General features: G+C 39.2%; 1 protein-coding gene across 1 annotated transcript in view; it reads right to left on the bottom strand.

The window, feature by feature from the left end:
* The window catches only part of LAMA4 (laminin subunit alpha 4), a gene marked incomplete at its 3' end in the record, with an annotated part of 97440 nt that overhangs the window by 20769 nt on the left and 51974 nt on the right, over positions 1 to 24697 (bottom strand). The window contains exons 10-23 of the mRNA XM_080342087.1: positions 22928 to 23095; positions 21973 to 22166; positions 19969 to 20085; positions 17911 to 18059; positions 15773 to 15914; positions 14349 to 14445; positions 13448 to 13567; positions 12245 to 12430; positions 9505 to 9644; positions 8100 to 8273; positions 6937 to 7079; positions 6449 to 6611; positions 4183 to 4316; positions 2869 to 3040 (exon numbers count right to left, since the gene is read on the bottom strand). Coding sequence (XP_080198213.1) covers positions 2869 to 3040; positions 4183 to 4316; positions 6449 to 6611; positions 6937 to 7079; positions 8100 to 8273; positions 9505 to 9644; positions 12245 to 12430; positions 13448 to 13567; positions 14349 to 14445; positions 15773 to 15914; positions 17911 to 18059; positions 19969 to 20085; positions 21973 to 22166; positions 22928 to 23095 — 2099 coding nt within the window. The remainder of the gene's footprint in view (positions 1 to 2868; positions 3041 to 4182; positions 4317 to 6448; positions 6612 to 6936; positions 7080 to 8099; positions 8274 to 9504; positions 9645 to 12244; positions 12431 to 13447; positions 13568 to 14348; positions 14446 to 15772; positions 15915 to 17910; positions 18060 to 19968; positions 20086 to 21972; positions 22167 to 22927; positions 23096 to 24697) is intronic.

Genomic DNA, 24697 nt, shown 5'->3' on the forward strand with positions numbered 1-24697 from the left:
GATGTTATCACAGAATCACAGAATGGTTGGGGTTGGAAGGGACCTCTGGAGAACACCTAGTCCAACCCACCTGCTAAAATAGGTTCACCTAGAGCAGATTGCACAGGAACATGTACAGGCAGGTTTAAAATGTCTCCAGAGAAAGAGACTCCACAACCTCTCTGGGCAGCCTGTTCCAGTGCTCTGGCACTCTGTTCCAGTGCTCTGGCACCCTCTAAGTAGAGAAGTTTCTCCTCGTATTCAGAAGGAACCTCCTATGCTTCAGTCTGTGCCCATTATCCTTCATCCTATTGCTGTGCACCACTGAAAGGAGTGAGCAGCACCACTGATCTCATCCTCTTGACATCCGCCTGTGAGATATTTATAAATGCTGGTAAGATCTCTCAGCCTTTTCCAGGCTGAACAGACTCAGCTCTCTCAGTCTCTCCCCACAAGAAAGATGCTTCAGAACCCTAAACATCTTTGTAGCTCTCTGCTGGACTCCCTCCAGTAATTCCTTGTCCTTCTTAAGCTGGGAAGCCCAGAACTGGACTACCCAGATGCAGCCTCACCGGGGCAGAGTCAAGGGGGAGGATTATTCCCCTCATCGTACTGGTCACGCTTTTCATGATGCACCCCAGAATACCATTGGCCTTCTTGGCCACAAGGGCACATTGTTGACTCATGGTCAAGCTGTTGTCAACCAGGATTCCCAGGTGCTTCTCTGCAAGGCTGCTTTCCAGCAGCTCCACCCTTAACCTGTACTGATGCCTGAGGTTGTTCCTCCCCAGGTGCAGGGCCCTACACTTGCCCTTGTTGAATTTCATTAGGTTCTTCTCTGCCCAGTTGTCCAGCCTGTCAAGGTCTCACTGAATGGCAGCACAGCCTTCTGGTGTATCAACCACCCCTCCCAGTTTTGTGTCATCAGCAGTTATTTATTTATTTACCAGTACAGCTGGTAAAAGCAATGTTGTGTGAGAATGGCTGTATCTGCATTAGCAGCTTCTATCAGGACACCTGTAGTAGCTCAGGATTGTATATCTTCCCAGCCCTCAGCACTGATATATTTCCTGAAGTCTGAGCAATAAATAGAGTGTATTTACTGTGTGTTTGGCTTCTGGATTTCCTGACTATTTTTGCTTCATTTTCTGACTTCTGTTCTCTGTCTGGTTGACATAAACATTATACACAGGAGCTCCACCTTAGAAAATCTTTAGGGAGTGCTTGAAATGAAGATCTGTACCATAGAATTAATTGTGTTCCAACTCTGAACGTAAAGAAGCAGAAAGGACAATTTACAGCAATGATGCATCTGGGTTAATTGTTTTAATGCTAATGTTTGTCTTCTCTCCTACTCTTTATGCTGTTATTCCCATGCCTAATGGAGGAGTTTTCTCAGAAAACTACTGCAGGCCAAGAACTGCTATCTCTGACACAAATGAGTCCACCCTCAGAAGTCATTACTTAAAGTAGTAAAATCAGGTTTTAATCTAGCACTTTTAAATGAAGCTACAGCTTGGGTTTGTCTTGAACAGCTTAAAATTGAAAATGAAACAGGGATTACTTTCAGAATATTTATGAGCTGTCTTTGCAGAATTGAATAATGAGCCATCTTCCACAGTCCTTCTAAAAGTGCCTGTGAGCAGGCATGGTTTTCCACAGCTAACATCCAACTTGATCACAGTTTCCACTGTAATATACAAAGTGCCTACATCTCCAATGAGCCTCTGAGCACTTCTGCTTGGAAGAAAAATGACTCATACAACAGAGGCTGCTAAACTTTAAACAGCAGTTGCTTAGTTCAAAACCTCCTGAGAGTGAAAGTTAGTGGTGGCATGCTATGCTGCAGAGCAAATTGCTCCCCACAACTTTCCTCTGGAAGTTACCCTAAAGGCAAACAGTAGAGAGTAGCTCTTCTAATGAGAGTGGAATTTTTTACCTTCTAAATGCTCAGAGTAGTGGCACATATAGGTGTCTAAACATGTATGTGCTTGTGGATTGCATCTACATAGTAAAATGTTTTCTGTGGCTTTACCAAGGTGTAATTCACACATGATTTGGGAGCCTGATGTGGAGATGCCCAAAGACATCTGGTGGTGGAGCACTGGAACAGGCTCCCCAGGGAGGCAGTCACAGCCCCAAGCCTGACAGTGTTCAAGAAGCTATTGGACAAGGCCCTCAGACACATGGTGTGAACTGTGGGGTTGTCACATGTAGGGACAGGAGTTGGACTCAATGATCCTTGTGGGTCCCTTCCAACTCAGGACATTCTATGATTCTATGAAAGACAAAAAAATCTGAGTTTGCCTTTGGAGGATATTTGCATGTGGAGTCTACTTTCTTCAAACCCTTACAGAGTTTGTATTGCCCTCAAACTTCTGAAAAACTGGTGATATTTGGATAAAGCCTTTTTGTTTGGGCTACTTTCTGTTTTCAGTAACTTAAATACATATTTAACTCTAGTGCACCCTGAGACACAGTTACAATGTGGCAGCTTTATAAAGTTATAAAGTGGCTGCTTTATGGGAGTTACTTAACCGAAATTTCCTATTGCTTTGATTGTGCATTCATATTTAAATAAAGTTGCAACTCCTGGGCTTAATTACAGTTTGCCTCAAAATGTCATCACAGGAGTTTGACTGCTCTGAAGTTCTGACTGTCCCTGGATGAGAGCAGAGTCAAGCTCAGGGCTTTGGCTTCCTGGCCCTATTGCAGAGCAAGTTCCAGTTCCCTTCTAATGTATGCATGCACCAGGCGAACACAAAGTATTTCCTCTTTCCAGGAATTAAATGTGAGGACATAAACATTTTGGCTTTTCCATTATAGTGTAACTACTGGGCAGCTTGTGGTGCTCATGAATAAAGGGTACCGGCAGGATTTGGTACTCACCCCATTAATCATCAGCAGGATCAAGCCGTTGTCTGTAGGTGTTCGAACTTCTATGTCAAACCGAGTCACCTGGCTGAATCTTCCTCTTCTTTCAATGTTTCTTGCCAAGGCATAACCAGAGCCATCAAAGAAATAGCTCACAGCACGACTCTGAGTGAAAGCCAACTTATTTCTATGAAAAAACAAGCAGAGAAGCAATATTTAGAATATCCCCATTTTAAGTTGGGGAAAATTTAAAGGCCTTTACAATTAAAATATTTGATTGAAATAATTGTTCTGAACTGCTGCTTCTTCGTGGCAGTGGTGGGAATTATGACTTTTTCTTTCAAATTCTTTCTGGGATTTTTTTTCTGAAAAATAATGTGTAGGTTTGAAAGTCCTTCATCATTACATCGTGCTTTTATCCTGTGTGCTGTGTAGAGGAATATGAAAATTTACTTATCCCTGTAAAGCAGCAGGCCGACAACACCTCCTCATTATAAGGAAACACATATATTTCTATTCAGTGTTTTCCTGTTTTTTGCAGAAACCCATTTGAATTCTCTGAGTTCTTTAGCTGAGCATGGGCTCTGCTGCACTGTCCTGGGGAGCAGCAGCTTGTGCTCCCCATGGGAATGACATGGGGAGCAATCAGCTGCTCTGTCCCAGCACCTCCTCATTTCTTCCCACTGAGAACTGCAAATTTCTTTCCTGTTCTTTGTATAGAGAGATTCTGCTGTTGCTGCCTGTTGTATGAACAAAATGCCTGCTGTGACTCTGCTGAGGAACACTGCGATTGATGTTCACTTCTACTTTAGGGGCTGCATTTCCAAGTTTGTAAATGGCTTATCTGAGGAATTTCTGTCGAGGGTTTGAGAGCGTATGACAGAGAGATAACTTCCACACTGGCTTTGCTACCTGGGGGCAGGACTGCACTCAAGTTTACTGGACCCACTGGAGCTAAGAGGCTGTGGCTGTTATTGCTTGCAGGGACAGGATTCGAGTCAGGAACAATCCTGTCCTAGGCAAGAGGCGGGGATAAGGACGGAGCCTGGACCATGCCCCAGCTAACATGGCAGTTTCCATTTCAAAGGCATAAGCAAGATTGTGAGAGAGTTAACGGAGACAGCAGCAAATCATAGAGTATCTTGAGTTGGAAGGGACCCATAAAGATCATCGAGTCCAACTCCCGTTTATGTATAAATTCAACTTATTGACATAATCAGGACTTAAAAGTGGCCAAGGTCCTTCTGGACAACTGAATATCACCTTCACACCAGGACAGGCACTTGCAACAAAACAGAGCAGCAGAGTGACGGTGGGACTGTCCCCTACCTGGCACAAGGTGGCGATGTGGTGGTGTCGATGTTATAGACGTGCTTGAAGTTGTACAGGCTGATCACCTCATCGTTCAGCGTAGCCAGCTCCAGGCAGCCGATGAAGCCGGGTAGGTTTAAGCCAGGAGGGAGCTGTGCAGAGAGCAAGGAAAAGTAAAAGGAGAATGGTCACACTCTTTCTTTGGGTATCATGAAAGCGTTTGTGCCTGGGATCAGTTTAGTCTCTGTGCTCTTCATATTTTGAGACAAAAGGAATGATGTTACCTCGGAATAGTCTTTGCAGTCCTTATGGTGTGGCCGTTGTGCTATAAGTTAAAATGGAGCACATAAATGGTCTCACAGTGAGAACAATAGGCCAGGTAAGACAACTGCAAACAAAAACTTCTTTTGTAATTTTGAAGGGAGCACACTTGCAAAAGGGGAAAAGAGTTGAGATTTGACTAATCACAGATGTTGCACAATGTATTTGAATCTCTCAGTTGATATTTCATATCTAATGTGTAGACATCCTTCACTGTCAGAAGAATAACTTCACACCATGACAAAAGAGAGAGAAATGAGAGAGCTCTTTAAACCCAGGAAAGTTGAATTCAAAGTCTGTACCAGTGGCTAACCCTCAGTAGGTATTATTTTGAACAGTTAACAGGATACAGAAAGTCCTTCTTCTAACAGAGGTCACTCCAAATGAAATTTTAATAGCCACATTGGTGAGGGGAAAAATACAAAGGAATAAGATGACAGAGCTTGTGAATCATTCTCTTAATATTAAAATACTCTGCCCTGTGAACAGATGTGATATTAAGAACACCTCTTGTACTTCAAAATCTGATCACAGCTAGTGACTTTTCTTTAGCTTCTCATTATTTCCATTTTGCTTATGATGTAATAATAATGGTCATACAGCAGTGAAGAATATGTGTAGCTGTAAGAGAAAATGAGGTTCTTAACTGCAGCACAGCTACATTTGGTAAATGATCATGTTTCCTTTTTTTTTTTTTTTTTCCTTTGTTTCTTCTGCTATTCTGTTAAATTATGTTAAGGATGAGACTTCTAGTGGTTAAGCGGTACATTTCATGTTTACAAAATATGTAACATGGAAGTAAAAGCAAAAGCTTTTAGCCAATAAGACTGTATGTTAATAAATGAAAATGTGAGGTGTCCGTCCCTCGGGGGGAAGAAACCCATATGCTTATCAAATAGTTTCATGAATCCTTTTATTCCCATTTTCTTTCCCATTTTCTTCACTTTTCTCTTTTCCTTCTCCTCTGCACTGCTGTGGAACAGACCTAGAGGATTTATTTGCTGGATTACCTTTTTGTTTCTTTGTTTTTTGTTTGTGTGTGCAAATATTATTCAGTCTTCAGTTCCATTCCCAGGCAATTTGCACCCAAGGCTCAGTAATCATAATCTCAAATTCAAACCACAGCATATATCACAGCAATGCAAAATCTCCTCATCATACATAAGCACATGAGTTAAACTTTGTTTTTATATTATTAGGAGTGCTGCTTGTGGAAGAGTTGTTGGGTGTTTTTAGCACCTACAAATTAGCTTAAAAAATGTAGCATTCACTAAAGTCTTTCTAAGTACATTTTCATTCAGCCATGCGATTTTCATAACCAAGATCATTCATAACAATTTCTAAATCCAAAAAGAGGACCTGGTTTGTTCACAGAGGCGAGTAAGTGAGGTGCTAATTCGTGCTGACTACGAGGAACTAGAGTGAAGCAACTGTCCCACACAGGTCTTCAGACATGTTTTGCACAGGTGATTCTTCATGCTCTTGTAAGGCTAGATTTAAACCAATGATTATTTAAATTCAGACAAATCACTGTATTGCTAGTTTCCTGCACTGTCTTAATATTAACAATATATTACTTTTTGTTTTTGTGATATTTGTAAAAGAGAAATTGTAAGCATCAAAAACTAATAAGCATTGAAGAAACTGGTGGCCAGTAAAATTTATTAAGCTGGGCTAATAGGCCTTACTTTATGATTTATACTTAACAGATAGCAAGTTTTTTCTTATTACTACATTTCAGAAAACTTGAATGACAGCTAACAGGAATCTGATCATCTTACTCTATGACATGATATGCTAGAGAAAACAGTAGTTTTCACCATGGCTAGAAGATGGAATTGTAAGATGATATATGACTAAATAAAAATATTTTATTGATTAACTATTTCTGTGTTTAAAGGAAAGCCCAGCAAGATAAGGCTGCATTATATAGTTTTGAATATAGAGTGTTTAACTGACCAACCTTGAAGTCTTGAGGCACTCCACCAACATAGAAAACAGCATTTTCAGGTTCCAAATTCAGCAGAGACCCAGGACCAAGAACCTCTCCCTTTTTGATGAATTTTTCTTCGTCTGTGCTGCTAAGACTGGGCACAGTTAAAAACATTTTGCCATGTCTTCCAATCCTGTGGAAGGGAATTGTAAGAGAAGAGAGTTTTGTGTTGGCTAGACTTAACAAGGCCAGGCTCCAGGAAGGTTTTTCATTTCCCTACTAGAAGATGAGTACTCTGGGGAAAAACAAAGAGAGAAACTACAGACACTTTCTCCTCCTGTCTGTGGCCCCTTGGGTCCTGGCTGTTTAAAAGCACAGAGAATTTCCATTTATTTCGGCAGCAGAACCAGACACTGAAGGCTCCTGATGAGAAGGTCTGACCCAGCCTTTTCTGTTTGATTTTTTTTTTTTTTTCTATTAACTGTTTGATTTGGGGGAAATGTACATTATCACTTTACCTCTCAATTTTGATGATGCTGAAATAAGAAGGCCAGGTGCTGACTGGTTTGGCATCTAGAGGTATCTCCACATCTTGGTCGCCCAAGTTATAAATGTACACAAGGTTGTCATTTTTAATTGCAAGACCAATGTAATTTTTTGCCTAAAACACCAATGGAGAAAGATGTCAGAGCTACAACATTGAAAGAGATTTAATGCAAAACATTAGTAAAGGATGAGCTTTGATAGACTAAGTTACAACTTTAAATATAACTAATAAACAAATGCTTCATTCTTTAATTGGTTTCTTTCACCAGATAGAACTGTATAGAGAAAGTCTCTGATATTTTACTTCATATCCATTTTGACTGAGGTAAATACAAGGTCTTCTGACTGTAAATTGGTCATGTTCGATAGGAAGCTTTTCATCAGTATGTATTGTGCAGTGTCATATGCAGGAAATGGGAAGATACATTTGTCTAAACCCTAGGTATTATGCTGCAGTTAAATATTCTGCCAAGAGGGGTTTCGCTTGATTCATATTCAGTAGACATTCTTTTTAGAAAAGCTTAAAAATAGAAGCCTGGCTCTTTACCATTCCCAACAAACAGCTTGCCAGGATTATACCTGGCTTGTGAGATGTGATTTTTCTTCTTGCAGAAAACACAATTTAAAGAGCATTTATTTCACAACACGTCACAGGTAGTGAGAATATATGCCCTTTCAAGGTGAAAGTAGTGATGTACAGAGTGCACAACAGCGGCACAAGCCACAGGCATATAAACCTGCTTATCTTTTGGGCCTCTGACCTCAGAGGTCTTGAATTGACACTGTCAACAGCGTAAACCAGATTCAAACATGGCCCACAAAAGCCAGGTAGGTGACAGGAACTGCTTCAGAGCACCTCAGTACCGGCAGTGGAGGCAGCGAGTGTGGGCACTCTGCATGGGCAGTCTAATTTGCTTCTTAGAGAGAATCCTTCATTGCTTGGGGTGAGAAGTTTCAAGGACAGGGGGTCTCAGGAACCCTTGCTCTTTGCTTGTCACAAAATCAGTGACACTTATATAAGTGATACTTATATAGTAGACACTTCTTATTTTGAAACATGGATAAATAAACTTTAAACCTATTTATTTATTTTAAATATATGTATATATAAAAATTAACTGTGTTATTCTCTTACGTTTTTGTTTCCGAGGTACAAAATAAATCTGTCTGGAGATGCTGCAAGTTGTGGGTTGTCTTTCTCAAGCTTTATGTACAAGCTCATGGAAGTGAAAGATTTCAGTTCCTCGACGTTGATCTTTGGATTGACTTCAACAGCTGACTGGCCTCCGAACATCATAGAAACTTGGACCTGCAGTTGCAAGTGTGCTAAGTGAGACACATTATTACTGCCTGGGGACGTTGTTTCAGGTAAATTTGCAAGAATACTTAGCCAGCAGCCTTGTTTACTGCAAGAGCAGAGTTGGCACCTATATATTGGCCATGCAAAATTGTATGTTTATAACAATCACTTCTGGAAGACACTATAAAGAAGCTGAAGGGAATTAATTTTAAAATTATTTAAAGCTTCTAATTAACTGTGCTTAAGCATATTCATAAAGTAAATTAAATTTCAGTGGGACACAGATGCGTGCTCAGTTGAATCAGGGCTACATCATTATGTATGGCACATAATGAAATTCTTACATAGCTGTAAAACTTCTACCTATAATTTATTTCTTTGCTTTGGGAGTAGTATGACCAATTCTCTGTTCATGAGTAATCCTGTTATATTATTGAATCTACAGTGATATATATGAGATGCTAATAAAATCGTAAAACATGTTCATTCTAGTTCAAGATGCCTTCAATGTAACTGAAATAATGCTTTCACATTTAAGCACAGTAGGCCTGAATAATGAAAGACATTTAAAGAACAGTCAAGCATCATGCACATGCTGATTTTTCCTTTTCTTTTTTTGAAATATAGTATGTACACAGCATATTCCAGCATTATGAACACACAATAATGCACTGAATTTTTGATTTCTCTGAATGAATTAAAACATACTGTTTTAATTTTTGACCTTGATGTTCTTGTTGCAGAAAAATCCCTCATGATTTATGCATGATAATGAAAGTGTTTTTCTCTATTAAATATGTATGAACCAAAGATTCTCTTACCCTACAGAAAATTAATTCAAAAGAAAAAAAAAAAGAAATACTGTAATCTCAGAAAAGTTTGCATTAAATTGCTGTAATTACTACTGCTTGTAACTAATGTTGCCAGCTGAGTAATGACCTATTAGTTTTAGCTTTAAATGATTTTGTTAGTGTGGCCATCTTTAACAATCTGCCAATTACTTAATTAAAGTTGCTACTGCAGTAGCAGTAGTCTACCATGAATACCATGGTAATGTTAACTACTTGCAAATAGCAACTGTAAAGATTTTAATGACTTCCACAGTTACTTTGTTTATCCATTTGTTGGGAGGTGATAATGTTAAGGTTTGGGCTTCTAACATAGCCCAAGAAAATGAAGGTCCTAGTAAGATACGTTTGATTATTAGCACTAGTAACTGAACACCCATTCCAAGTTTTACCTTGCTTGCAACACTCCTGGTTTGAGCAATTAACTCTCTGATCCGCTGAATGCTGGAAGAAATATTGTTTGCTGGTGCCTTCTGTTCTACTCTGCGCAGTTTGTCCAGGAGTTGAGGGAAGACTTCTGTAAGCTTCTTCACTGCAGTTAGAAAAGAAGTGACAGCATGTTTTTTTTTTTTTTTTAACTCTTAGTAACACTGGTTTTGCACCAGGAAAATTCTTCCTTACCCTCTTAGGTTAACTCAACATCTCCTTCTGCTTTAAGAACAACTCCTGACTGTGGTGTGTGAGAGGCAGTGATTTCAGAAAGGGTAGTGATTTGTCAGAATCTAATATCGCAGAAGTTTTCGAAAAGAAGTTTGCACAAAGGAGACCACTTGTTCATGGGACTCATAGGTACAAACATGGTGTTGTACCTCTGTAATTCTTTCCTCAAAGAGCTTTGCAAATGTTAAGAGTTTTAACCTTTCCATCTTCCTTCAAGGCAAGTAAACGTTAAACCCAGTTTTACAGATATGGTAGCTGGAGCAGAAAGGTTATTTGTTCAGCATCTCACTGGCTGTCTATGGCTGACCTGGGAACTGCAGCTGAGAGCTGTGGTTTGTGAGCTCTTCAAATATATTTTAGTGGAGATGGACTCACAGAATCATTTTGGTTGGAAAAGACCTTTAAAATCATAGACACCAACTGTTAACCTAACACTGCCAAGTCTACCACCAAACTGTGTCCCTAAGCACCACATCTGCATGTCTTTTAATACATCCAGGGATGGTGACTCAACCACTTTGCTGGGCAGCCTGTTCCAATGCCTGTCAATTATACCTCTGAAGAAATTTTTCCTAATATCCAATCTAAACCTCCCCTGGTGCAGCTTGAGGCCATTTCCTCTTGTCCTATGAACACCTTGTTTCCTTCATCCCTCATCTGTGCATCTCTCCCAAGGGTTATCACCCAGGTAGCAGCAACGGCTGCACAGGTGATGTGTCTGTGTGTGGTTCACAGTCCTCTCTGCTGACAGAAACACCCGCTGCCTTCAGACTGTGGTTATAGGCCTGTACTGTACAACGGTATAGAACCTCAGTTGACGATGCATGTGCACCTAACCTGTGCTTACTACCCATCCCAGCCCTTATGAGTTAGCACTTCAGTTTTCCTGCCTACAACTGTCAGGAGTCGTCAGAGTCCTGGACCTTTGGTCTTTCACTGCTGTGCCTTCTGGTACATGTGCAAATAGGATTGTTATCAAAGGGAAATGCAGGTTCTTTGTTGTGTTCAAAGGGAGAGAAGTCCGTTCCCAGAAAGATAAGCAGACAGAAGAATTACCAAGAAAGAAAAATAAGTACCCCTAGTCCAGTTTCTTCACATCAGATTCCAATGACATGCTGCCCTTTAAAGGATATTTACACATCACATCATTTTTCATCTTTAATTAGATGTAGGTACAACCAGCTGAGTATAATGAAATGCGATTTTAGCCACAAGCTACATGCATATAAGAAAGATTCAGTATTCATAGTTAATTTTTAATGACATGGATTCACAATAGAGGTTAAGACAAGATTTTTAGGGTTTGCAGTTATATTTTAGAGGTTGCCAATTTGCATCCACCTGCTTTTGTGCTTTCCCTCATAGTTTTGTCTGAGAAGACAGCAGAGAGACAGGTGGAAGAACTAATCCTCAGAGGTACTCAGAATGTATAGAACGGAAAGAAGGAAGAGTAACCTCCAGTCACATTTCTGTGCTTCCCATTTTGTGTTTACTAGAGGCTGAAGCATCTCTCAGCCTCATTCAGAGCAACCCAGAGTGTCAGAAGATCCCATGGAGTCCTACAAGTCCTTCTTCTCTTTGGACAGAGTAAAAAGCTATATTTTCCACAGTCTTTCCCTCTCTTCTCTTGGCCCTTTTCACTCGCATTTTACTTTCCAAGTCCAGTGTAGGAGTGGTCCATAGAGAACTTTAGACTTTCCAGTTATTCTGATTAAGTCCTGAAAGACATTCTGTGCTAGGGGTCAGTAATTAGATATTCTCTCATATTTATTCTCATAAAGCTTATTTATTCTCATAAAGCTTACTGTACACTAAAATGCCTCTTTTTCCACTCTTTTCTACCTTCTTCATTTCAGTTTTGTAGCCTTCCCCAGTGTTTCTCTTGTCTTTTTATTTACCTTTTTTTTTTTTCATAGCAGATCTTCCAATTTTTTTCTCTGCTTTTCCTCCTTCCTTGATAATGAAAGAGGAATTAATGTGATGTTTACAAGCTTTTCCATCAGTCATCCTGCTTAAATATTATATTTCCTCCCTAATTCTCTTTGCCCCCTTTGTTTAGACTCATCAAGTCAGGCACCATTTCTCCTCCATGTTTGTGCTACCGAGGACAAAAGAGCCCTGTTAGCAAATGCCTCTCAATTTTAAAATAATAATAACCTAACTGCCAATCATAATAGCGAGAAGTATTTAAACAAGCTGTCTATTGTTCAGTGTGACCTTGGTACCCTGGTAAAATGACTTCAAAGCCAGTAAGACCTCAGACCTTAAGTGTTTAAGTTATTTTTGGAGATGCCCAAGTACCCAAAAGTTTTGAAGTACAGTCAAGTCTCTAGACAACTGGTAATTTTTGAAATGTTTTCATGAAAGTAAAATGTTAGAGGATTATATGCAACGAATGTGCAATGTAAACAATTTATACAAGATTCCTTGACCTTTTAATGCTAAGGAATGGCAAAGTTCATGTCACTGTACCTGCATCCCCAGCTGAATGCACAGCACTGTTGTACGCCGCTGAATTGTGCTGGAAGTCTTGCAGGTTCTGAGACCACAGCCTCACATTCTCATCCATGGGGATCGTAGCCTGTGTTACTGTCATGGTAGCACTTACAGCCTCTGCAGTCTTCAGTTTAGCTTGTTCCAAACGCTCTCTGGCCTCCGCTACAGGATAAAGAAGGATGAGAAGAAAGGAAAGCTTTCAAAGATTCAAGCAAGCTATAACCAGTACTTAGAAAGTGGTGAGGCTAAGGGGATTTTACCTTCTGTGGAACGGGGACCCAACCTTGCTTTTTTTTTCTTTTTTTCCCCTTTATTTCCACAGAGAATATTCAAAACTTCCTGTGGTTGGTCTACAGTTTTGTTAAGCTTTAAATTTAATAAATTCTCATTTCCATTCTAGATTGTTAGAAATTTTCAATGTCCTTGGATTTTGATGAATGTTATAAGGCTAAGAAAGTTGGTAGAGAGTTGAAAAAAATACATTGTTTTTAAAATAAAATGCATGTATGTTGAATATTTTTCATGAAAGTTATTTTTGAAGGACAGACACCCAAGAAACTAAAGTGGTTTTGGGATCATACCTGGCTTTTTTTTTTTTTTTTGAGTTACTGACTTCTGCATTTGTAAAACCTGTGACATTCTGCAGATGATAATGTCTTGATGGTAAAACCCAGCCATTTATAGTTGAAGTTAATGAAGAAATCTCAACCATGTCAATTTTGAGCACCTTCAGATATACTTCCTGGATGCTCTATAATGTCTCTTTTCTGAAAACCTATGGTGAGATTTTATCAATCAAGACTGCCAGTAATTACATCCCAAATACTCTGCTTCCTATGTGTGATGTATATATGAATTAGATTTTTACTATCAACACAATAAATCCACAGACCTGTAGATTCTCTGAGCCCTGAGAAGATCAAAAGTAACATGGGAGTGGACAATCATAGTAAGGAGGATCAAGAAGAATGTTAATAACTTCAGGTGGCCAAAACATACTATTTCATTATGAATGTGTTAAAGCTGGATGTTTGCTCTCTGGGTTTGTAGTTTCAGTCAAATTCGTTTTGGCCTCCTGGGATTGAAATATTAATACCAACTTCATAGGCCATATGCAAAGATAAAATATGGTCTTAAATATATGAAGATTAAGCATCGTGAAGATGAAGTTTCTCTTACAACCTGGCTCTGCTGATTGCATTTTTGTGATGGCTCTCATCAGTTGGCTTCGCAGATCATTCATTCTGGCCAGAGTGCCATTAACGTGCCGGCTGGTGTCTGCAATGGTTAAATCGTTACCTGTGGGGAGAAAATTTGAGGTATAGTTGAGTGGCATCGAAGTGGCATTTAAAAAGCTAAATTTTGTCCTGTGGAAGCATGTTGTTAAGCATTTAATACATCATAGGCAGTATGCTATAGCTTCTTTTAGTATAGGGCATACTGGCACTCTAAACTTCACATAATCTAAAAGAAAAAGCAACCTTGAAGGTCCAAGCCATTAGTTGCCTACCATGGGGCTTCTTAGGAAAATCTGGAGACCTGTGTCTTGGTCAGTGCTATCTCTTTGCTTTGCCAGAACTGCTGAGAATAGCTGCAACAAGTACACAGGAAGTTTTAAGGAACTTAAAAGGTGCTGAAAAGTTGAAGATGTCATTTCTGTAATTTTAGAGCTTTCTTTCATTTTCAGTGCAAAAAGGCCAAAATCCTTTAACATTTATTATTATCCTTCACTGGTGAAATCCAGCTTTCTGAACACTTCAGCTGTTGTGAATTGGTTTCACTTGAACTACTTGATTACGTTTACCTGTGAATAGCTGTTTGAAGAATCACATATCTAAACAATGGTAATATCTGAAACAGTCCTTTTGTAAATGGAATAAACTTTCAGCATCTGGCAGGGTGACAACACATGAACTACTCAAACTGGGACTGTGGCCATTTCAAGTACCTTATGTGGTAACTTGGATCAATACACTATTCTCTTACAGTAGTAGTTCTGCCTTAGCTATGTGCTTTTGAAATTTATTTTAATGTGCATGGTTATAAACTGTCTGGGAAAGTAGAAAGGATGTATATTTACGGTAATCTGCTGTCCGGTGTAGCTCTATGGCTCGGTTGAGAAGTTCGTTGCTTTTACCTTTATGGTAAACAATCTGAGTATCAATTCCCACTGCAGCCTGCAAGTATGTTGCAAAAAAAGAAAGTCAGAATAATCACAGAATCACAGAATGTTAGGGATTGGAAGGGCCCTCGAAAGATCATCTAGTCCAATCCCCCTGCCAGAGTAGGAACACATAGATGAGGTTTCATAGGAAGGCGTCCAGGTGGGTTTTGAATGTCTCCAGAGAAGGAGACTTTACAACCTCCCTGGGCAGCCTGTTCCAGTGCTCTGTCACCCTCACTGAGAAGTTTCTTCTCATATTTAAGTGGAACCTCCTGTGTTCCAGTTTGTACCCATTGCTTCTTGTCTTATCATTGATTGCTTACCAAATATTCCTCGTTATTGAGTTTAATTGTGAAGAACATATTACTTCATATAAATGTAACAACAAGACACTGCAGTTTCATTTACTTTGTTAACATTTAAGATTGGTGCCTGGATTAGAAAAAAATCTCCGGAAAACAAAATTTTCTGTAGATTGTGATGCAAGTTTGGAGAAATGTATGCTTTCCCAGACAACAACGCTGAGTAACAAAGTTGCAGAAAGCACAAAATTCCTCTTAATTTATCAATTCCAGTATAGTCAATGTGATACTTGTGCTACACATTAGTTAGGCACGTGACTGTTCATTTCTCCTGTCACCCTAGATGGGTGATGGACACTTGCACTTGCAGTCCCCAGTAGCGTGCTGGAAGCAGAGCACTGGACTCAAGATCCCACAGCTCCTGAGGGTTCGGGCCAGTGTAATGTAACCAAATCTTGCTATCCCACTAAGTTGCTGCTAAGTAGCAAGTATCTAGGTTGCAAACTATATACATACAAAAATACCTATAAAATATTTTAGAACAGCAAGGCTGGATACAAAATTAGCATCCTCATCCTTGCACTGAGTGTGTGAGCCTGCTATTTGCCCCATGTTACTTGACTTTCTGTGAGAAAGAGTAATGCTGCTGTTAAATCTCTTGACCGCTTTTTCTGCCACATGGTGCTGTGTGGAGTAGGAGGACTCAAACGCTAAATGCCAGCTCAGGTTCCTGCAGGGCCAGGCAGTTGTCTGGACTTTCACAGAAATGCCTCAATTTGAGTGACAACACAGAGCAGCATCACCCTGTACTTAGGGACAGAAGAATGTGTTGCATCTTTTCAAATACCAGAGGGCTTTAGGCTGGCAGAACAATTAACTACCTAGGATTTAATTCAGAAAGTAGTAGATAAAGCAAAATGTGCAGTGAGAAGTTCAGTGCTGACAGTCAAGCTAAATCTTGTTTTTTTCTTTATACTTAGATGTCCAAAGTCCCTCAAGCATCGCAAAATAACAACTGATATTGTGAAAATTACTTACATCATTGACCTGGTTTGTTGTGTTCAGTGCCAGCAATGCAGCTTTATTAGCTTCTTCAATATAACCAGCAATGTTTTCATACACATTTGAAGCATTTATTGCCCTTTGTACCAATCCGTTTGCATCAACACCATGCAAATTCCTATTAAAAAGAGAGTAAAAGAAGAAAACAAACCAAATCAAAGTAGCTTCAAATGGATTAATTTCCTTAACATTCTGTGAATTCTGACTACATAATCATGCACATAAATACACTTGGCCTAAGTATACTCTTCATTGTGTATTACCGCTTATGTCAGTGTGAAGCAAGTGAAAACTATTTTGGATAGCCTCAGTGATTTAACTCTGGGGATTTTGCCCTTAATGTCTATGTGAGCAGCAACAAGTGACAACTGAGATATTATCTTTTTCTAAAATCTAGATTAGATATTCCATAAATTAACAGAATAACATCTATTGGTTGTCCTTCCTTAGAGATAACTCCTGGCTGTGAATGGGAAGACTGTTTTGTGCCAGAGATCAGGACAGCTGTGTCACTTGGCTGTTTATATTTCAAAAAGTAGGTGGGAAAGGGGAGAGGATCAGGTGAAGAACTGCCCATGACTGTGAAAATTTGCAAAAAGTTGGATTTCAAAATACAGGATAGCTTTGCTGGCATGGTAGAGCTCGATTTGCATATTAGGCGGTGCCTGGTCTTTGGGAGAGATTCCAAACAGCAGTTGGTTTAGGACTCAACCTTCAGCTGTTAGCAACTTTTCATAAATATTTTTTTTTCATTTTTGTGATAAACAGAATTCAGATTATATGCTAGATATAGACTAGAAATATATATACACACACACACGTGTGCATTCACTTCAAAAAGTTTGCATGAGAGTTTATTAAGTTTCTGGATTCAATGTTCTTGCAAGAATTTCCTGCTGTATTTCCCCAAGACAAAAGAAACTCTACCAAATAAAAGTCTATCAGGCTTATAATGCAAACTCATAAAAATAAAATTATTTGAAGACAGGCCACATTTTTTAAAGGATTGAAGTTTTACTGCAGGACAATCTTCTCAACAAATAGAAGTGTCAGCACATTTCCATCTGGATATTTCATAATTATTTCTGTTTACTTTCTATTAAATGCCTAATGTGTTGGATTTGGTAGTAGTTTTTAAATTAATTTGGTAAGGGTTGAAGGCTAGCCATATGGGGCATTCTTTTCCTACTTCCCCAAGTTAGCTGGTCTCAGACTGAACATACTGTTTGTTTTCTAGGCTGTCTGTAGTTTGTGTGGCATTATAGAACAGAGTTTCAGATGTCAGCTCTATACAATTGTATAAAAGAAGACCATCTGTTATTTTTTTCTCTGTTTTAGTCTCCTATCTAGGGCATACTACTATTAAGAAACAACCAGTATTTAGGTAATATACTTGAAGAGTAGTTTACAGCTCATCTTCCAAAAGCATATGTCCATTATGCTAGAACTTGCTGATTTTTTTTGGTGACAATAATTTTTCCATGGGTAGACCCAATTGCAAATCAGGTCATATTTCAAATCTGTCCAAAAGGGACTTTTTAGTAAATTGGGGGAAAGTTGATGCATTTAGTATCTTCCAGAAAACTAGGAAGACTTACAGTAAGTTTTGGTGTTACAATGGGCCAGTTTCACTAGGACACAACATATTGAGCATCAGAACTACTTCATCTGTAAACCACATCTTGAATAAAAATTATCCCATTTTTTGGCCTATAATGCTGAACATTTTTTGATGTGAATGAACTTACTGATATGAGCTGTTTCTGCAAACCCCAGTTAATACGCCCGTATTATTTTACTTTTCAGTGATCTACCTTTCCTATTCTCTTGCTATAGGAAGAGAAGAACATGCCTAATCAGAAAGGGGATAATGTCATGCAAGATATACATTTGTTTATTCTTTGGAAAGATTAATAGATTTTGCTCAGCTGTACTTCATCTATTCCCTCTGGACCTTGACAAGTCCTTACACACATGACTTAACACTGGTTTGTTCAGTGCCTGTTTACAGACAGTATATCTGATGTCACTTCATTTCTGCTTGTCCTTCAGTTTATTCAGCTGTTCCATCAGTAGCATTTGTATGAACAGAGTCTGCTGAAGATAAATTTTACCAGTCCAGCTCATCAGCAAGTCTTCTTAGGTTGTGTGCATGCTGCATAGCCTTTTCTACCAAATCATCATCAAAGAGAGAGAGATTGGCTAGTTTTTCTTGCAATTCCTTTTTCGCTCCATCTATTTCTGCGTAGAACCCTGACACATTCTAGACAAAATATGGAAGGAAGGAAAGAAGATGAAAATTGTAAAAAATCAAGTCTGTATTTTAATTATGTTTTGTTTTACCTTTCATGTTGTTATAATGTTTTTGTATCATGTTATATTTCTTTGATGTGATATTTTTAACAGACAAAAAAGAGGAAAGATCAAAGAGAGACTGTCTCATGAATGTCAGTAGGACAAGGCAAATGCAGGAAGATAAAAATCAATGAAAATTCCAGAAATCCCTTAAAAAGTTATTAGAGAGCTATATGTAAAATACCAAAAAAAGATAGTTGATAAATTTCTTCTTATCCTTTATGTTTGCTCCCAAAAGGTGCCAATGAGAAATCTTTCAGAGTGAAGAGCTAATAGATGAAGTAATTAAACCAGGTCTTTGTGAAAATCTCCTCACTGTGGTTCTTAAGTCGGGAGGTGAAACTAATAATTGTTTTTGCTTTATTATTGATTGATTGATATGTTTGCTTTTAACCTTATCTCTGTAAAGACTATAGGTCAGAAATTAGCTTTTTGGACTTCTAAATGACATCTGAATAAGTAAACTAAGTAGCACTGGAGCGAGTGGTCTTGTGCACCATCCTATTACTGTCTGGTCCCTGGGATGGTTTCAGCCCTGGCCAGCTGCCACCTTCCGACACCTGCCTTCTTGGGGCGCAGCACAGGGCAGTGCCTGTGCCCCAGGAGCAACCTGGCGACTGCTGGAGAGGGGCAGAGTTTTCAGCTGTATGGCTGTGAGCTGCAGAAAACAGGCCCTAACCCATTTCTGTCTCCTTGCACAGAAATGATCCTTGTGCTAAGACACCTTGAGTTAGTCTAATTTGTGAATCAGTCCACTAAATACTACCTATATGTATGTACAGGCAAGGAGAAGTAGTGTCCCTTTGCCTTAGCAAAGCTCGCTGATACGTTAGAGAATTATAAATGTGGCCTCAGAATGCATGAAAAAGGATGAAATGGAGGGAGGAAAGAAAATGAATGAGTGAAGCATGAGAATGCTTATTGCTAATGAGGATGGAAGATGTATGATGTGGCATATTGCTTCCTTCCCTGCAGTGTGAACGTCCCCTATGTGTAAACTGATCCACAGAAGTGGGGAACTCAAAATGATAAACTGCAGCAATTTGTTTTGCACAAGACACAGGAGGAAAAAAAATCATACTCTTTGGTCACACAGGGATGGTTATAGTGCAAGCTGTCTGCTTTCTGTTTTCTCAAATTAGTTTATCAAAGAAAAATTAATGACTTTTGATATTTGCTTTTGTGTTAAAAAGAAGTGGGCAACTATGAAAAAAATTAATCTTTGTGGAAAAAAAGCAGCTTGGGTAAATACTTTAGTTAACAAAATCACAGTTTTATTTTCTTCATTTTTCATAAAAAGTCCAAAAGCCTATAATTTCTAAAAATCTCCTACAACACCTTGTCTCATTCAAAACACTGGATACTAGTCGACAGTTCCAGAAGAGGATTTCTGTAAGACAAGCTGCTCATTTGTGTTTTACATTCTGACAGTGGCTGGTTATATCTGGGAATTTTAGTCTTCTATGCTCACTTGCAGGCACAAAAAAGGGAATTTAACATATAGTGCAGTCTTGTACCAGAGCATCTTTTGGTAGCTGCTTGTAATGAAATGATTCAGAAATCTACAGTAAAATCCTTTATTCACCTCTGCCTACAATAAGGTGTCCTTAGAATATAATTATTTTTCTGAGGCAGTAAAATGGAATTAGAGAGCTTTTCATCCAGGAAGATTTATACTTTTTTTGGGGGGAATATTCATCAGCATTTAATTGAAACAGTATAAAAAAGGAGAGATTTTTATTTAGTGATCTAAACACATGACCTGAAAGTTCAAAAAATCAGGACATATAATTTAAACAAGTCACTGAGGCACCTACCTTTATTACCTCACTTAACTCTGAGTTGACCTTTTGTGGTCCTGCCAAAATATTTGTGGCACTTAGCAGAATGTCATTTACTTCATTTATTTGCTCTTTTATTTTCTCATCTTGTTCCTGGAAAAAAAAAAAAAAAGAAAAATAAAAGAATTAAATCACATCCAAAACTGTCTGTGCATTGCTAAAATAGAATGTTACCATTTTTGTTAGATTTATTAAAGTTAAAACGAAAGATGAAGTGATGAAGGAAATAGATTTTAGAAAAATTTGAAGTCTAAGTATTTGAAGTCTAAGTTTTTCCCAGACATCTCTAATAGCTGCATATTATAATGTGACTCTTTGCATGTTCTTGTCTTGGTGCAAAAAAAAATTAGGATTTATTAATTTCATTTTCTATTAATGCATGAATAGTTATTGCAATGAAGCATTATTCAGTGCACTGCCAGCAGAGACAAATTAAACATGGATTTTTCATAGTGTTCCAGAGGTTTTTGAAGTCTACAATATGGAGGTCTCCTTTCCTTGTCAATAGTAAAGCTAACGTGAGCAATCTTTTGTATAGCATCTGCCTTCATTGTGAGGAATAATGAAGATCCAACTGGTTAAAAACAGGACAATTGCAACTGCACACTTCAGGCTTTGCTTCATAAATGTGAGATGAGCTGCAGCTTGGCACTGTAATTACAAAACAATGAAACAACAGAAGAGCCTTTATACAGAAGGATCCCAAGCTGTTGATAAAAGTATTCATGAGAACAACACGCCTGATTTCTCAGTTGAATTGTTAGACCTGCCACAACAGCATGAACTTCTAGCGTGGCAAATTTCAAGAGCTCAGCCACTGATGCTAGGAAACCCAGAGGTTGGCCTGAATTTACAAGATAGTTCTTCAAATTACAAAATTGCTCCCTAAACCTCTCTCTCTCCTTCAGATTCCGAACAATTTCAGCCATTGAAATGAAAGAAGTTTGCTTCAAATAATCCCAAATTATTCTCTGTGTCATCTTCTTCCTTGCTGAAAAAATTAATCAAAAGTTTTAGATGAGGAATTCTGGTTTTGCATCTCTTAAAGGAAAACAAAGAAACAGAGTCACAAAACTGCTGGGAGGAGAAAAGGTGTTCTTTTTGTATGGCTGATGGATTGGGTACTTTTCTGAGATAAGAGACCTGAAAATTCAATTTCCTCATCAGCCAGATGGGATTTGAATCTAATACCACCACTTACAGGCAAACATGGCCCCTTCTGTGCTGTAGGGGACAGGTCTCCTCTGAGCTCTCCCCAGGAGTGATTACTTTGTTCAAAATACTGAAGCTATTCATTTGAACAGGGCATAAGAGAAAACTGCTGTAGCCTTATAGCTAGGCTGTTCACCCAGCAAGTAGGAAATCCAGTTTCAAGGTATCTGTTGTTGAGCAGTTAGAGAATGGATTTGTGCTGGATGCAAGGACAGTCATTTGCTGTTCCTGAAAAAATGGGGATGCACTTTGTTTAAAGAAGGCCAGAGAGAAAGTTTGGACGAGACAGTATGAATGCACTCACAGCCCAGGGCGTGAACACAGTTGCTGAGTCTTTATAAACAATTGTTTTAATAGAATATAATCACTTTTGTGAGCGTCAAGTCCATTATAAATCAGTACATAAGAAGTGAAACAATCCCACCACAATATTTGTAGCAACCATTTTACATGGAATTTTAAGCTTCTTTGGTTTTAATACATATACCTAGTTTAGGCATTAGTATCCACCTCTTCTTTGACCTGCTGAGACATACCAGGCCCGAACTTGTCATTTCTTGTCACTTCATGAACAGGCAATCGTACCTTGCACTTCCACAACTTGTTTCTTAGAACTGGAGAGTCAAACTCATGCTGTTGTGTGGTACAAGAAATTAGTTTTTGGTGTGGTGATTCCTGAATCTAAATTGTTTGCAATCTGCTATTTTAAGCACTGGCAGAGATGGAATATTCACAGACCACAGCTGGGATAAATGTACTGCATAGTACCTCACGCCTTTGAAGACTGGCTGTGTTTTTCTTATTTATATCCTCTGTTCGTAGAACATGGTCAAGCGCTTGGTCTATTGCCTCCTCCAGGTCTGACAGCTTCACATCCTGATCACTGAGCTGCTCCAGCACATCAGATACTAGAGATCTGGTGTCATTGTACCTCTCATGAAACTCTTCAACTTTCTGTAGCACTGGGAGAAGAATCAGAGACCACTGATTAATCCAAAGCTTGGATTTCTGACAAAACTTACCTATGCAACAATTTCTGTTGCTGTTACTCGGGGGATAGTGGGACATGTTTGTTGAAAGCTCAGTTCAGATATCATATACCTAGATTTTAATTTTCTGTCCTCTTTAGACAAGGAAAAATGCCTCTCATTTTAACCCCATTAATCCCTCCTCTCAAGCAACTTTTCCTAACAGAAGCTGCATTTGGCTTCCCTTGCTCTTTGTTTGTCATTGTCACAGCTAACTAGACTACTCTGGAAAAGACAGTCCGTATTGTCTCAGGGTTGTTGCCTCATGTTGACTGAGCTGTGAGAATTAAGCTGCTGCTCTTTCCCATACCAGCAGTTTTTCTCTCTGCTGGAGTTTACTGTCCCCACGGCAGAGCTGGCAGTGGGGGAGGAAGATGTTCACACAAGCAATTCCAGCTCTGTCACCAACCTTCCTAAGCAGCTATCGTTGAGGTGCTGCAGTGAATAGGCATGCACAGATGCACAGAAATGCACAGACACACATATTTTTCTGCCCATTCTGCTATGGGAGCAGCAAGCTCCAGCAGAGACTTGGGGCAGGGATTTGGAAGCAGCAACACCTTGTGCGCAGCAGGTAGCACTAGACCAGCACCCGCTGCTCCTCCCCAGGGGCTCAGCAGCACATCCAGAGCTGCTTGGCCCCCGCCAGCTGCACATCAATGTGTGGGTGAATGGAAAACAGGCTTAAAACTCACACTCCTCTGCTGCATCTTCCTCCTCATCGGCACGTTGCCTTTCATTAGTGAAAGGTTTACGGTGTTTGATCTCCTTCAGCATCTCCTCAGCCACACTCAGCTTCTGGGCAATTTCTTCAGGGCTCAGCTCTTGTTGAATTGTGTAGTATTTCATCTTGCTACCAATTTCTGTGGGAAAAAGGAACAGATGGTCAATCCAGCATGGCTACAGAGAAGTAAATACTGTGGAGTACTTTTGCTTTTGTGACTCCAGATCATGCTGATGGCAAAAGGAAGTTTCTCTCAACTCTATAGTAGCTAATTACTATGTTTAATCCAGTTTTAAAATTAAATGTGTGAATAAATCATACTTTCTGGCATATGTGGGGGTGTCATCAGAAGAGGATGAGATTAAGCAGGCATGGCCTGTGTGCATTATTTGACTTGGCAGTTCTTGTAGGCTGCAGTCATCATTTTATTCTGAGTTCTGTGGCATGTAGCAGGCTGGGGCTTTTGTCCAGGATTGTGGTTTTTAAGTGCTTCTGCACAGAAATTTTGTTTATTAAATAACCACAATGGCAAGGAGATTGAAGTAACCTTTTTTCCATCTGAAGAAGTTTGAAGCACCCTAAAGAAGTGACATATGGCTTCTGGCCTGATACTGCCTAGCTGGTTTGGAGATAGTATTTCAAGGTTTTGGTCTCAGTTCAAGAAACACTCTTGGATGCTGAAATTGAATTTACCCATCCCCAATGTAAGCTTTACAAAGTTTACCCACTTCTCGCTCCGTGTGTCTTGAGTACCACCTCCTCTTTTATGCCCTACAATGTGAGTAGCTTTGGCTATTCATTCTTTTGTGGATAACCAGACCTGGCAAAGCCAGCACTATCCATCTGTAAGATTTTTATAAAAATTAGATGTATAATTGTGGCACAACTGATTCTTTGGCAGAGTGTCTTTGTACGCAGTTGCTGGCTGGCTCCTCAGCTCATCAGTGAAGCTTTAAATCTTCAAACGGAGCAGTAACCGATCACCACCAGCAACTCCATGGATTTCTTTTTCCATCTCATGCTGGCACACAGAGGTCAGCCAGTGATTGCTGGTGACATACAATGAGGATCATGCTGACACTTTTGCTCAGTAACTGTAGAAATAAGATATGACATGTGGCCAGACAGCCAAAGGTGATCTAGCATCACAGGTGTAAGAAGGTACTACAAATGTAACATCCTATGAGCACGGTCTCAGCTTGCCTCATCTGTGTGATAGGAAATGTTAACTATGTTTTTAGAAATAGAGTAAGTTGAAGCAGCCATGGAGTTAAGGATAAGCAAGAATAAGAGCTGATATGTAACCGCTCTTCCTTACACAATTTGCCACAGAGCTTGCAGGAATTGTTCTAAGACAGAACTGCTCAGGTCTGTTAATACAGTATTTCTGTTAATTGACCTCAACTGCCAGTCAGCTTTTCTATTCTGGTGCCATAAGAGCTTTCTTACACTGCTAGTTTTGCAAAGGACTGGGAAAAATCAGTGTGCTCTATGTCAGGATGGAGGATGTCATGATGCAGGTGTGCAAGGGATAGAGATGCCTCTGATTACATTCACTTGGGGTTTTATTGGTTTCTGTAGGTACAGAAGAAGAGGCCACAGTTGGTTTAATCTCAGTTTTATATATATCAACATGATAATTACATGTCATATATATTCCAGATGAAGATGATAATCTCTGACTAGGAAACCTTTTTTAAGAGCAATTGTGCTTGGGAAGGTGTTCACTGTTGTAATTTAT

This window comes from Nesoenas mayeri (genome assembly GCF_963082525.1).
Source record: "Nesoenas mayeri genome assembly, chromosome: 3".
Lineage (NCBI taxonomy): Eukaryota > Metazoa > Chordata > Aves > Columbiformes > Columbidae > Nesoenas > Nesoenas mayeri.